Source organism: Dendropsophus ebraccatus, chromosome 5 (assembly GCF_027789765.1).
Source record: "Dendropsophus ebraccatus isolate aDenEbr1 chromosome 5, aDenEbr1.pat, whole genome shotgun sequence".
Classification (NCBI taxonomy): Eukaryota; Metazoa; Chordata; class Amphibia; order Anura; family Hylidae; genus Dendropsophus; species Dendropsophus ebraccatus.
Window position 1 is genome coordinate 97,374,859 of NC_091458.1, and position 15,664 is coordinate 97,390,522.

The 15,664-nt window shown below is 40.2% G+C and overlaps 1 protein-coding gene across 1 annotated transcript in view; it reads right to left on the reverse strand.

Annotated features, from left to right (window-relative positions):
• Nucleotides 1–15,664, reverse strand: part of COL4A1 (collagen type IV alpha 1 chain) — a 147,543-nt gene that overhangs the window by 75,389 nt on the left and 56,490 nt on the right. The window contains exons 4-9 of the mRNA XM_069970761.1: nt 4,989–5,078; nt 4,865–4,909; nt 3,059–3,103; nt 2,900–2,962; nt 2,758–2,811; nt 1,072–1,098 (exon numbers count right to left, since the gene is read on the reverse strand). Of these exons, the coding sequence (XP_069826862.1) occupies nt 1,072–1,098; nt 2,758–2,811; nt 2,900–2,962; nt 3,059–3,103; nt 4,865–4,909; nt 4,989–5,078 (324 nt within the window). The remainder of the gene's footprint in view (nt 1–1,071; nt 1,099–2,757; nt 2,812–2,899; nt 2,963–3,058; nt 3,104–4,864; nt 4,910–4,988; nt 5,079–15,664) is intronic.

The window sequence follows — 15,664 nt, forward strand, 5'->3', positions numbered from 1 at the left end:
CCAAATATTAAACTGCTGGCAAACTAACCTGGTGACATTCAGCTGCGCCAGTTCCTTTCCAGCAGAAGACATTCATGTGATACAGTCCCTATAAATCTGCATTAAACCCCAGAATATACAAGCTTATGTTTTTGATACTATGATACATATTTTGATACTATATTGTTGTCTCCTTTTTGGGTACAGGATCCATGTGCATGAGCCATACCACTTCGTTCTTCATTTAGAACTCAGAACTCCACCAGACAACAATTGCCTATGATACGTATAGGGCATCCCTGCCTTCTTAACAATTCTCCCATACACGCTGTTATATAGTTGCAAAACTACAATTCCCATCCTGGCTGGACAGCCAAAGATTTAGGTTTGGCTGTCCAGGCATGATGGGAATTGTGGTTTTGTAACAGCTGGAGGGCCGAAGTTTGACACCTGTGCTTTACATTATGACCCATATATAATCCTACATGTCCTGGCTTGCAGTATACACTACAGTATTGCCTAATTCCTATCAAATCTCTCACCCAACCCTTTGTCAAGGGTCTTGACAAAGCTTGTATAGCGAAACACAGCGCTGGGTGAGTGGTCTTACCAGGCAAAATACATTCATACCCGGAGGTTCAAGTATACACCTCTTTGTATATATTTTTTTACACATCTTTTTATTACCTTACTTTGTTTATATTACTTTGTTCTAAACTTGCACTTGCAGTATATACATCTAGATATTTAGCTTATTTAAGCACCGTTGGAGTTCCTTGTTTACTTGCATTTGTGCACTTTTATACCTCCTGAGACTGAGTGCTATACCATCAACTTAATTTAGTATATAGAGCATACATTATTCATCTATTTTTTGCCCTGTAAGCCATCCAATAAATGTACTGTATCATTTTATGCTTCCCCCTTTTTTTAGTATGGTTTTAAAACATGTTTTTTGTATGTAACAATAAAGCTTTGATTTGATTTAATAATTTAAGAATATTGTCCAGCACCTTTTTTGGTTGTAGGATTTAAATATTCCAGGTGGCAAAACTATTTCATTGAAATCTTCATCATTACTACAGTACATACCTTCATTCCTGGTATACCTGGGGGACCCTAAAATAACATAATAATAACAAAATTAGTCATACACTAGCGTTACATTTATACATTGTAATACAACAGCTGTTGTTCTATTTAAATCAATAGAAATCAATGAATTCGGAAACCTATGTCCATTGTGCTCAATGACCACCATGGCCGTAGTTTTCTGAATTCATTACAGTGTGTGAACATAGCCTAAAATAGCATGGGAACACGCATTTATTGCAGAACACAAATACACTTAGGCTAGGTCACACTGTGTTTTTGCATCCTTTTTATTTGTTTTAGTACATACAGAACATACATACAGAAAAACGTGGTGTACATTGAAAAATTTCTTTAAAAAACTGATCAGTTTCCATCTGCTTTTTTTTTATAATGTAAGTCAATAGAAAAACTAATTATACAGGATGGCATACAACACCATCCGTTTTCACCATCCCTTTTTGTCCTTTAAATGGATACGATAAACAGACAGCAAAATGTAACATGTAGTGAACTAAGAAGGAACCGTATTAACAATGACTTATTGAGTCATAAGAAATACTGCTTTTCACCAGTAGCATTTTTTGCAGTCACAAGCCTTGTGGCCAACCTTGTAATGTTGCAATATTATCATGATTTACGAGTGAGCAGAAACTGGCATAAAGCCTTAGTTTGCTTACGCTGTCAATACTGTTAGGTAGAATGTTACTACTTCTAAAGCTGTGAAATCAGAAAATATGTGCAAAAAAAAAAGTCCAGTTATAAAGCTTTAGAAAATTTTGTTCACTCTATGCAAGATGAACAGCAATCTTTATATAATTCTTAATCAATGACATCATATGATAAAAATAGTTTCTTTGTTATAGTAGCGAAATACAGCGGTCCCTCACGTTAGAATATAAATTGATTCCAGAACAGCCATTGTTGGAACTCTTGTACTCTGAGACCAAAGCTCTATGGGGAAACTGGTAATTGCTTTTAAAGTCCTCATAATATCATCCCAAAATTTGAAAAATTAAGATAAACGAAAATAAGCAGATAACTAATATAGATAAAGCAAGTCCTTATATAAATCAGTCAGAATAAGCTACTGGAGACTGTAAACTACTTTCTATGTAGAGGTTTGGATCATTTTCAGGGTCTTTTAAAGACCACACAGGGCCCCAGAAAAATGAAGCTGCCCTCACCTGGTGCCCAAAGGAGCAGCTCATCCAGGCACAGGTGAAGAGCAATACAGGACAACACAGTACTGTAGCGAGGGGTTACTAGTCTATTAGTGCAGGCACTTCACTAATACTGGGGTTTTACCACTAAAAAACACTTTTATTGGTCAATCATTTGGCTATTTACATGTGCCGCAGACCCTGACTGTTTGTGGCATTGCATGTTGAGTCTGGTCTCAATTTACGATGGTCTAGAAAGGAGCAATGTATGTTGAAAATATTCTAACCTGAAGCCATTGTAAGTTGAGGGACCACTGTATACTTTTGTAAGAAAATTTGTATATCATAGCTATCACAGTTTATAATAATAATTAGAGAACTAGGTACAGTGAATGGTATGATATAATATAGTCCTTCCATAAATCTACACAAGGAACCATGAAAGTACCATCTTACTACCAAACTGATACTGTGTTTTTTTCCATACATCTGCTTAATCTATAATAGTATTTTATCTACTTACTGGATACCCTATTAAGCCCGGAAGCCCAGGTGGCCCCAATGGTCCTCTTTCACCCTAATAACAATAGAAAAGCCTATATTAATTTAATCAATATTAGATAATATTTAAATAAGAACAATGAAAAGTATGTTATATCATTTACCTTTGTACCGTTGCATCCTGGAATACCAGGTGGGCCTGGTGGGCCATCTTGACCAGGTATGCCCTTTAAAAATACAAGTAATGCAATAGATTAAAATTCTATTTTCAAATGTGATGAGGTATTTGTGCAAAATACAAAGAAAACTACAGTAATACATACAGGGAGGCCAGGGTTTCCTGGAAATCCAGCAGATCCGGGTGGACCCTGAATTGAATGAAAGGAAAAAACAATGACTTTTTTGATTGAATTGTTGTACAATGCAAACCACTCTGAATGTAAAATGCACATCATAGCAGATTGCATCCATGAATAACACGGTAGTATTCAGTACAATTCCTTAGACAGAGAAGGAATTGTAACGAGGAAGAGTGAGAAAGAGGAAATAAATGACACAGGCCGTACTGCTAGCAAGCAGAGGAACCTTTCTGCTGATACTACAGTGGACCAAACCTTCTCCATAACAATGCCATTAAGCCATTCTAATAGAAATGACACATTTCTTAAGGAGAGTAATTCTGTGATTTAGTTTTTCTGTTAGCAAATCTTTACAATTTATTAACTGAAATTATTAAAACAATTCCTGTGTCGGAAAGCCTTATAAATAGCAGTAAACATCCCCCTGACTATATACTAGATGCAACAAAGATCCTTCACTCAACAACTGGGCCAACAGGTGCAGGTCCAGGCAAAAAAGCATGGCAAAATAAAGTACTAAAAATGTATTTAAAAATGTCACAATTAGAGATGAGCGAACCTGGAGCATGCTAGAGTCCATCCGAACCCGAACTTTGGGCATTTGATTAGCGGTGGCTGCTGAAGTTGGATAAAGCACTAAGGCTATGTGGAAATTGTGGATATAGTCATTGGCTGTACCCATGTTTTCCAGACAACCTTAGAGCTTTATCCAAGTTCAGCAGCCCAAGCTAATCAAATGCCGATTGTTCGGGTTCGGATGGACTCGAACCCGAACCCGGTTCGCTCTCTCTAGTCACAACGCATTTTAGGATCGCACTGATCGATTTCTCAAGTGTAAGATCCTTTGGACCCAGTTGTGGAGTGGAGGATTTTTGTTGCTGTTACGATTCCGTTGTGGTTGCCTGGAAGTGGCTGCGGTTCATATACCTGCTGTGGTTGAGTGTTGTGCCTTGTATTTTAACAATACCATCAGTTGAGAATATCCATTTTCTCTCTTTCCTGATGCCCTGCCTGATTTCTACACTATGGAGCGCTAGTCATTTTTGTATTAAATACTAGGTGATCTTGGTAGGGCTCAGCCTACCAACCTACAACCTGCAGTGTATAGATAAGGAGAAGGTTCTATGGAGAATACAAAAGACCACCAGGTGACACCATATCGAGTAGGTAACAGCAATACCAAGAAGCATTAGTATTACTTCTAATTCCATTTATATGATTAAAATTAATCCAAAGCTAAGCTTCTTTAACCAGGCTATAATCAGTTTGCTTATTGTAAAAGTGTTAGGAATCCTTGCACAACCCCAGATTGGTGCTCAAAAAACCCTGTTGGTAAATACAGATCTAGATGCTATCTTTTTAAGGCATTATGCATCCTGTAAAAACTGAAAATAAAATAAAACCCTGTACTTATCCCTCTGATCCCACAGGGATACAGGGCAGTAATTCCAGCGAGTGCCCTGTTTTTCTATATGACTTGTGACCGGTGCAGCCAATCAGTGGCCTCAGCTGTCAGTGGCGATACTACTGGCACTACCGCATAGAGATGGCAGCCATGATGCACTAACTGCCACCAGATCGGATCAGACAGGTTTTTATGTTATTTTTTTTACTTTTGATTCTCTTGCAAAGTATCTAAGGATGTTATGTAATGAATGATCTAAGGCCCAAATTACACTGTAATTGTATTGTATATCACTAAAACTGATATATCTGATATGTAATAGTTTATGTAATAGCTATGTGATTATAATTTTAAACAGAACTTACTCTGTTTCCTTTCGTGCCTGGGAGTCCTGGTTCACCTGTGTCACCCTGAAATACAAAACATGTGACATGTAGTACTTGTATATAGTTAAGAGACTTGATGTAGATTATCAAATATGTAACTTACTTTCTGTCCCAATGGTCCAGGTGGTCCCTCTGGTCCTTGAAGCCCAGGAAAGCCAATAATGCCAGGCAGACCAGGTAATCCTCGTTCACCCTTGCAAAGGGAATAGAAAAGTTATGACGTTAGATACTTGGCTTGCAGCACATGTAGTGCAGTCTGAACATCAGCTAATTGTAAATGATGTGGCGCTATTAAATAAAAGAAGAATTCAAAAACACGTCCAATAATTTGCCAATGTTATAATGCAGAGCGTATACCTACTACCAGCACAAAATGTTTCATTTCATATTACAAAAGGTATACTGTAAACTAAATCTGATAAATGGTGTCTTGTAATATTTGACCACAAGAGGGCATGTAAGACTTGGAATCAGCAGAGGGAAGCAAATAAAATATCCCTTTAGAACTATTAGCATTTTCTTCACACCAAACCTCTCTTTACTGGCTGATCAATTTTAGGCTAGAATAATAATATTTTTTATATAGTGCCAACATATTATGCTCCGAGTCTGCCAATGTGTCAAGGGTGATTTTGAGGGTGTTATGGTAGTGTTTGGCAGACAGATTAGGCCTGAGAGGGAAGAGATAAGTGGAGTTAGTGATGACTGTACAGTGTCTAAGAATTGTTGTGTGGTAATATTGTTGTGAGGGTCAGAATTTGTAATGGAGAAGGAAAGAAGGTTGTGGTGTGAGAGCTCGGAGAAGAGTTAAAAAAGTTAGAAACAGAGCAAAGTCTAGAGCAAACTGATCATGGGTATTCCCACCCTTTTGTTTAAGAGAGTCAGAAAGCTGAGAAGAGGCCAAAGGAAGGAAAATAGAAAAACATACTAAGAAGCTGAAAAGTACAGTAGATTGTGTTTTCAATGGGGATGTTAAAATCACCTAGAGCAGGAATATCAGTAGATATAAAGTAGGAAAGCCAGGTAGTAAAGCGGTAAAAAAAACAAAAAGTCCAGGTGAACTGGGGCTGGCGGTGGTGGTGGTGAGGGGTGATAATTGACTGGAAGAGTCTTGTGGAATGGGCCTCAAAAGGATTAAGGGTATAGGGGAAATGACCTGGAAAGTGCAGTGTGAGGAAAGAAGTACATTGACTCCTCCACCATACTGTACTCAGGTCTAGGTTATGTTTGCAGAGAATAAAATAAAAGACAAGTATGGTTGTATAGACATAGAAACATAGGCATACAATACAATCTATGAAAAGTCTGTGCACACATTGTAAAAAAAAAAAAAAAACGCTGAACGATCGGGTTCAGATGGATTCGAACCCGAGCCCGGTTCGCTCATCTCTCTCTCTCTCTCTCTCTCTCTCTCTCTCTCTCTCTCTCTCTCTCTCTCTCTCTCTATATATATATATATATATATATATATATATATATATATATATAGTGGTTCCTTGGATTACGAGCATAATTCGTTCCGGGACTGTGCTTGTAAATCAATGAAATGCCAACAATCGGTCCCACACCCCAAAAATAATGATTTTATATTCTGAATAACAAGTAAAACAAATGAAACAAACATTTAGAAACAACTGAATGGCATATTATAGGTTACTGTACAGTATAGCAATCAGCATGTGGAGTATAATGTATAGTAAGAGCATAAACCTGAAAAGCAGCAGCAGTTTGTAGATAGAAGTTGGAGGTGCAGATCCCCATAATGCAGTAGTGTAGTACAACAGGCTAGAATAGAGAAGCAGGGCTGTGTGGTCACATGACAGCAATGGGGACATTGCTGTCATGTGACCACACAACCCTGCTTCTCTGTGGGTGTGGGTGTGTTCAGCATGGACCAATCAGGAAATGAGAATCACAGAGCTGTGAAGGAGGACAGTGACAGAAACTTTTCTATACAGCAGTGTAAATGGCTGAGTGTGAGTGCTGGCACATTATAGCAGCAGTGTGTCTAGCTGAGTGTGAGTGCTGGCACATTATAGCAGCAGTGTGTATAGCTGAGTGTGAGTGCTGGCACATCATAGCGGAGTGTAAGTGCAGGCACAGTATAGCAGGAATGGAGAGGATGGGAAACACAAGGACTGACAGAGACTGCAGGGGGCATGAAGGAATGAGCAGGGCAGATGTGGGCACATAAATGCAGCACTCTCTGTCCATGGAGAGAGGGGTTACAGCTATGAAGAGATGGCACATGCCGCGGCTGGTGCAGGATCTGTATATTGGCTGATTGGTTCCCTTTAAACCAAAGCAATGCTCTTAAACCAAATCACAATTTTGAAAAACTGTGAGCTCTTAAACCAAAGCACTCTCAATCCAAGTTACTCTTAAACTAAGGTACCACTGTATATCTATATTTTTAGCTTTTTGCATCACTGTCTTGCTGGCTAATATAATTACAACTCTGTATTATGTGGATTTCTTACTGTGTTATATGATTTTGTTACCTCTATGAACAGATAACAAGATAAGAGAGATTACAAGATAAAGGTTTTTGTTTGTGTTTTTTCTGTATTATATAGGGATTTTTTTATGTCATCTTTATGTTAGTAAACTATGTTTTTTTGTGATTTTAAGGAATCTGTATAAGTAAAACTGAAATAAATTCCTTTTTTATTATAACTTTTATGCATACCTCAAAGTGCCACTAAAATACTTTTCTAAGTTGTGTTCTCTTTCTGTTATGTTCCTTCACACATAGGGATCTATATAGGGAATGGGTCCAGAAGCTGTGGTTCTGTTGTTGGGGTTTATTGAGTTTGTGTTATTTACCTATTTTATTTTGTTTTAATATGTTTGCATATTTTTTTACATATTGTGTGGCCTTATGACCTTATGGTCATAACATACCTTTTGGGGACATTTTAACACTACAGAACTTTTTATTGCTGATTTCCCCTGTTGATGGGGTCCAACATATTAGCCCCAGTTACATGAAAATACAATCCCCAACACTCACTGCTGAGCTGATCTGCATCTGCTAAGACCCAGTAGATTCTACAGCAATCACATGATTGCCAAGACAGGAAGCAGGAAGGCAAATGTCCGGCTGGCTGTGTACACAGTGCTCATTGATCAGTGTTTATACAGACATCAGGAAAGCAGAAATGGTAATAAAGCATCTTTGTTATCTCTAGAGGGTCCAGCTGTCCCTGACAGTCAGCTCTCCTTTCCTGCATCTACGCAATATCTGTTCTAATGCGTTTATATATAATTTTAGTTGAATCACTTAACCCGCTAAATGTTTTAAGTCCTCCGGCAGACCATCAAGGGGCTAAAATGGAAAAAAAAATTAATATGCAATGTAGCAAACCACTGTCTGGAAAGAAATTCTAAGGCATTTTTCGGATCTGAGTATCTTATATGCCTTGCCATGCTCTTATCAAGGCTTATGCATATAGTTGTATTAGGGGTCTGGGGCTATACTACAGTCCTCATTTAATAAACCATCATTTAAAGGGGTAGTACCCCCAAGAACTAATAATTAAATGAGTATTTTGAGCCGTCTTCCGTGTTTCTAGCTGCTACCGTCCCTGAGTTAAAGTTTTTCTAATAGACGATCTATATCCAAGAACATTTCCCAGAATGCATCTCCCTGACTGCTGCTTGCTGGGACCTGTAGTTCTACAGAAGCTCTGTGACCATATATTGTAATGTGGACAGATGGCTGCTTGCTGGGACCTGTAGTTCTACACAGTATATAAGATCATAAAACTTCTGTAGAGCTACAGGTCTCAGCTAGCTGCTATCCATCGTTATCCGTCCACATCACAATATATCACAATATATACACATATATATCAGGTTACAGAGCTTCTGTAGAACTACAGATCCCAGCAAGCTGCTATCCATTTACATGAGAATTTCTGTGACCTGATATATTGTGATGTGGACAGACAGCAGCTTGCTGAGACCTGTAATTCTACAGAAGCTCTGTAACCTGATATATTGTGTAGAACTATAGGTCCCAGCAAGCTGCTCTCCGTCCACACCACATATATATTAGGTCACAGAGCTTATGATGTGGAAGAACAGCAGGTTCACGGGACCGGGCTGACAGCTGTATGCTCCGAGAGTGGAGGGATTGACAGTGGACTAACAGAGTGGGCCAGCACTGATTTATCTGACATAGCTATATGCCACAGTTAAGGGGGCGTATGCAGATTGAGCCAGCGGAGAAGAGAATGTATGCATGCCACTGTGGGGGGGGGGGGGATTGCGGGAGGGATAAAATATGTATGCGGGGGGGGGGGGGGGGGGGGTCGGCAGAGTAAGATATGTATGGGGGTGGGGTTATGCTGGCGGGGTAAGGGAAGCTGTGGCCCTGGAAAGGGGTGGAGAAGGGGTGCCGGTAGAGCTGTGCAGGAGGGCTGTTTGCCTGGGAAAGACTGTCATCCATCTCTTCAGTGGGAAGGGTTATAATCGCTAACCCAGCTCATTGAAGAGGCAGGGGACATGTGATCCCTGACACCAAGGGTGGGGGCAAAAAGAAAGGAGCAGGGACGAAGTGGACTCTGTTTAGCTCTTTTTTTTGCATCCAAAGGGGGTGAGAAAGCAAAAAAGCACCAAAACCACTCAAAACACATAACTTGCTTTGACCAATAAGGTGTGAAAAAGATTTGGGCGAATACCCCTTTAAGGCTAGGACCACACACATTTTTTTTTATCTTATGTTTTATATACTGAATAGGAAAATTAGCAAAAATGCCTGAGTGTATTATTGTAGCTATGTCTGTCCTTAGATCTCTCTGACTTCTTATTTGCTGGGACACCATTCTACTTGTTACATTTATCATTATAATGTACTGTCTGCATACCACACAAAAAAGAAGAGGATGTATCTTAAAATGACAAAATAAAAATATCTGTTCTGGTAGAATGATTAGCTGCCACATGTTTTTGTAGTTTCCTCAGTTATATGGGATATTGTGTATGTTAGATGACTCACTGAACAGTAAGGACAAAACACCAGGAAAAGATTCTATGTATTGTTCTTCCTTTAAATAACTCTTGCATCTGGATAATCACTTGAATTGTCCACCCCAGAATAAAACAACACAGTAAATAAAAGAAATTAAGGAAATGCCCAAAAGGAAACTGCCAACTAGTATGTTACGATCAAAAGGAAAGCTAGCTGAACATTAAATTAACACTTACTATAGCACAATATGTTAATATATTATTCTTCTATTTTTAAAGGAAACAATAACAAAAAGTTATAAAAATTTCTAAAATTCTTTGTGTTTCAGTTCCTTGCCAGTGCCAAGATTTATGTTTGCTGTCAGTGAATAAGAATACAGTGGTGCCTTGGATTACGAGCATAATTCCTTCCAAAACCGTGCTTGTAATCCAAATCCACTTTTAAACCATAGCAAACCTTCCCATAAGAAATCATAGAAGTGCAGACAAATGGTTCCACACCCCAAAAATAATGATTTTTTATTCTGAATAACATGTAAAACAAATGAAACAAACATTTAGAAATAGCTGATTATGTCAAGTTACCGTACAGTATAGCAATCAGCATGTGGAGTATAATGTACAGTAAGTGCATAAACCTGAAAAACAACTGCTGTTTGTAGATACAGGATGGAGCTGCAGATCCCCATAATGGCGAGAATGGGAACCACAAGGGCTGACAGAGACTGTAGGGAGCAGGAAGGAATGAGCAGGGTGTTGAGTGAGCACAGTTTAGCAGCACTCTCTGTCCAGGGAGGTATGAAGAGATTACCTCCACAGTCCTGATGAACACCTCCACAGTCCTGATGTTAGCCCCAGTCCGAAGTGGATCTGCTAAGATTTGGAAGGTGAGGGAGACTTCCTGGGTCTGAGTACAGTGCTGTAGACCCCACTATGCAGACCTTTCCCCTCCCCCACTCCCACCCAGTACAGGGAGATCTTAAAACAAAACAATGCTCTTTAACCAAGTCACAATTTCAAAAAACTGTGAGCTCTTAAACCAAAACGCTCTTAATCCAAGTTATTCTTAAACCAAGGTACCACTGTACTTTTGTTTACAGGCTGAACCTGAAAACTGGTACAGTATTTGGGTCATGAGACCAATACTATAATGACTGTACCTGTTAGGATCTTAGCGCAGTCCTCGGTTCGTAAGGAATGACCGAGGCTGCGCTTTGGCCATGGATCTGCACATATTCTGAGTTTTATTTGCATTTGTCTAAACACTGTCTTCCAGCAATTGTTATGTGGTGATTGACAGTCACAACATGGGACTGTGTCACTACAATGTTGTAGAGATTCAAACAGTTTCCCTGCTCCCGGCATGATACTGATATGTGGTGCCCCACCATGGGTGTTACATGTCTTACACCTCTCGCAAAAGCCTGTACTTTAAAGTGTTAGTGATGGTGAAGTATTGCTTAAAGAGGACCTGTCAACCCCCGTGCCGGGGTGACAGGCTCCCGACCCCCCCCCCCCCCCCCCCCCGCTAGGGCCCCCTATACTTACCTGATCGCGCCGGGTCCCGCTTTTTGATACGGTCTGGTGACAGAGATTGGGGTGACAGGCACGGGGGTGACAGGTTCCCTTTAAGTTTTGCCACTAGATGTCGCTAGTATGTAAACTGTATGCCTAAGTATTGCACAGCTGTGGTGTCTAAAGGGTTATTTGTTCTGTGATCTGTGCAAAAATGAGAGCTCCTTTTCTCTTCTGCCTATCTCTATCCTTCTCTTTTCATTGCACTTTCTTCTCACCCAGACCAGAGAGCACTCTCTTTTGAAAGCAGCACTTCTACACACTATGCAGTGCTGAACGCACACTTAGAGAGGACAAGTCAGGGAGCATTCCAGCCCACGCCGAGAACCAATCTAAGGCTATGTTCACACTACGTAAAAGACCGTCCGGTCTCTGCAAAGAACATCAGGGCTGGGATCCCATAGAAGAATAGGCAGTGTTCCACTCTGTACACAGTACGGCCGTTGTTTCCGACGGCATAGACGGACGTACTTTTACGTAGTGTGAACATAGCCTAACAGTGCAGGAAGTATCCTGAAGATAGAGGAACTGATCAGGATAAAGCCAAGTTGCTAGAAGATTATGTACTCTATCTCACAGCGCGGGAGTCATCAGAAAATTCTGCTCATCCCAGGTAACAAGGTCAGGGGCTTGTGTCACCCTCTAGGACAGGTCGCCCGACACTGGTGGGCAATACGTAGTGCAAAGACCAAAGACTTTTCCGGCAGAGCACAGTACTACTTCAGGTTGGGACTCTCTCGACATCCTCCTCTCTATTCCTCTGAACTACTTCTACCTCTAAGCACGCAACTCAGTCAGCACGACTGTATACTTTCTCAGCTCTCAGCCTAGATCCTGTCTCCACAGTCTAAAGTAACTTATCAAGCTGAACTCCTTGTGTACCACTGTATCAAATATTTTGGCAGTAAAAAAGAGTTGTTTATTTATTTTAATGGGACTCCATGATTCTTTTGAAAGCACCTACAAAGCCATTGCATCTTCCTTGGGTCATCTCCCCTTTCTGTGGGTGGCAGTACCAGTAGTCCGGGTGGGTCACAACTCCACTCCAGATCACCGTGATAAGTACCCAAGGGACCCCCAAAGAGCCCAGTTATTGACCACAAGGGGAAAAGTTATAGCCAGCCTACTTAAGATAAAAGCAGGTGTGCCATCATACCTGTGTGCCCAACCGGCACTGATTTAAAAACAACATAACTGTCTGGGCTATATCTCGACCACCCACTACACCAGTGAAGTCACGCAGGACCATCTGGCAAGTGACTGGTCACACCTCCCAGTGGAGCTGGGACCCACAGATACATCATGCCGGGCGGAAAAACACTCCAGTACAGGGATTCACCATCCGTAATGTCTGTGGTTCATGGGGCAAACACAATACATGTGAATCCAGCCTTAAACTATGTAGTAATTGACTTTTAGTTCCTCCAATCACGTCCTAGACCTAAACCCTGACCTCGAATAAAGCATCTCCAGTGTCTTAACCCTTTGCTGGCTATTGAGTCTAGTTTTCCCTAGCAGCTAAGCGTTCCTGTATTTCTTCTGTGCTTTTCCCTGGCTTTTCTGACCCTTGCATCTGTACCCTGACTATCCTGGTTTTCCGCCTTCCCTGACCTTTTGGCTAAGTGACCCGACTATTCCGTTTGTTTCTGATTTGGTACCTCTGCTGTCCTCTGGTTGTTACTTTGGCTTTGTTACTAACTATTCTGAATCTTGTCTTGTACCTTTGCTGCCTGGTACTTGTGACCTCAGCCTGTTCGACCATCCCTACTTGTTTGCACTTAACTAAGTTAGGGACTTTCTCTGTCGTTGTCCGTAGCTGCCTAGGACTGATAGTGGCAAGTAGGCAGGGACAGTGGGTGGGGACAAGTGCAGGGTACAGTGTTTGTGTCTTCCCCGTCTCTTTCCTAACTGAGTGGTACCACTATTCATAACAAATACTCAGGCCAGACAGTGGTAATGTGAAAACAGCTGTGAGAATAGGAACGAGGCATGCAGTACTTTATGAACTGCTATTCAAGATACAGGAGAAGGGAGTCTGAGGAAGAAGTTCCTTCCCCCTTTATGTACATTCAGTATCTATTCAGTATCTATTCAGTAACCCATTTTGTTAACTAAACCTCCTATTATTATGTGTTTCCTGATTTCCCATGTTCCCAAAGTCGATATTCCTTTACACAGAATAACAACTTTTTAAAGGGGAAGTTTAGACAGCCCCTTGGCAGAAAGGTGCCTCAATGAAAATGAGCTTATGGGGTACTACTGTTAAGTCCTCAATTCAAGCATTACAACATGCAGTTAAATCAGTACGCCGGCTCCTCCACTATCCTCTTTGTAATGGCTCTATACTTATGAGAATAAGTTAAAAGGTCCCTGTTGTATCAAACAACTTTCCTCCAAGTAATTCCTTAAATTTCTGTAAATGACTTAATTTCCCCCAAAAAGGTCCTTACATCTGGAAAATATCTCTAAAGTCTTGGCGGTTAGGGGTCTTCTTTCTATGCACACTGCTGTTTACTGCCTGTTGTTAGGTTTAAAACATCTCTAGTAACACCAAGATGGATTACAGTGGAGGTGAGACCTAGCTACTAGTCTGTGTTGCAGAATAGGAAAGAGATAGAGATTGTGTGCCTGCACACTGAGTCTGTTCTCCAGAGGATCAGTGCACTTCCAACAGCATTATGTCATGGCATATCACAGAGGAGTATGTGCTGTGCTGTGATTGGTCAGACAAGTAGGGAAGGGAGTGCCATGTGTGTACTGCTGACAAAAAAAAACCTGCAAAGTCTTTGCTCCCTGAAAAAGACAGTAGAGAGTAGACAATGCATTTATTGCAATATGCAAGGTTACATAACATGTCACTACCAAGTACCAATGCATATTCTAATCTAAGCATATTCATAGCCTATTCATTGTATTACAAATAGTTGTACAATTTAATGGGAACTTTTATTTTCACAAGATGGACTGGTTCACAGCTGTGGTAACTATAAAGTAATGCTAACAAGCCATACACCTTGTCATCTTGAATGACACAAAGAACTGATAGAGAACGTTTATTGGAAAATTTTATAAATGTTTTACTATATGGCAAATACATTCTATTTAGTGATACTATAGTAACCCTTTATGTACAGTACAATGACTAAACCCTTTGGAGATGCAAACGCAGGGTTGAGTTACACTGAGATTTACAAATTGATTGTAACCATGAAGTGACAGCTGCAGACGTAAAGAATCCATGGTGTTGTGTAGACTCTTGGGGACTGCAGCTGTCACTCAATTATTAAAACCAATCAGTAGTTCCACTAGGAGTTGTGGTGTACCACAGGCCTAATAATGCACAAATGTGTCATTATCTGTATTGTGAGAAAGAAGGCAAACAATGAAGCAAAATAAGCACCCTTTAGCACCCTTAATAGGTCAATTACACAATGGGATCTGTACAAAGAAATATCTGTGGATACACCCTTGTCTGGATTTTATCAAGAGTATAAATTAAGCTTTGTGCTATTGTCTGAGGCTAGGGTCACACTATTTTTGGTGTTTGCCCTTAGAGGGACTGTTTAAAATGGTCCTATTAAGCCTGACATATGCAACCATATGAATATCCAGTTAAGTATGTCTGTCATTGACTGCAATAAAAAGTCCATGGTGTACATATACAGCTATATTCAACAGAGCAGTTGACTATGGTTGCATTTAATTGTTGTAAATCCAATAAGTACCTAGAGGATGTAATCTGTAGCCAGCAGAATAATCTATGACAAATTAGCTGTCCAGACTGGTATTAATGTGCTGCGGGATGCCAAAACATCTCTCAAGTCTTCTGGGATAACATGCAGCTGTAATACTGATATGAAAAATGCATTGTATGATCTCAACCAGCCAGCTGCCAGGATTAGCCGTTTGTATTATCACTCATAGAATTCCATATTTTGGGAATTTTTTAACTTGAAATCAACTTTATGACGACAAAAATGTTAAATTAAAATGATTTACCAGCAGCACTGGGGTCAGTGGTTATAACCAACTGTGAGTAGCCATGTAGGCATGTTAGTGAACATATGCAGTGGGTCATATACTCTTTCACTATCGTTTTTATGACTCACAGGTGCCCTCGAATTTTACAGCTGCCCAAAAATACTGAAACAGCTATTTTCAGCTTTTCTACCATGTAATGAATTTTTCTACTGTAATGAATTTCATGGTCTTGTTGCATCAGTACTCTAC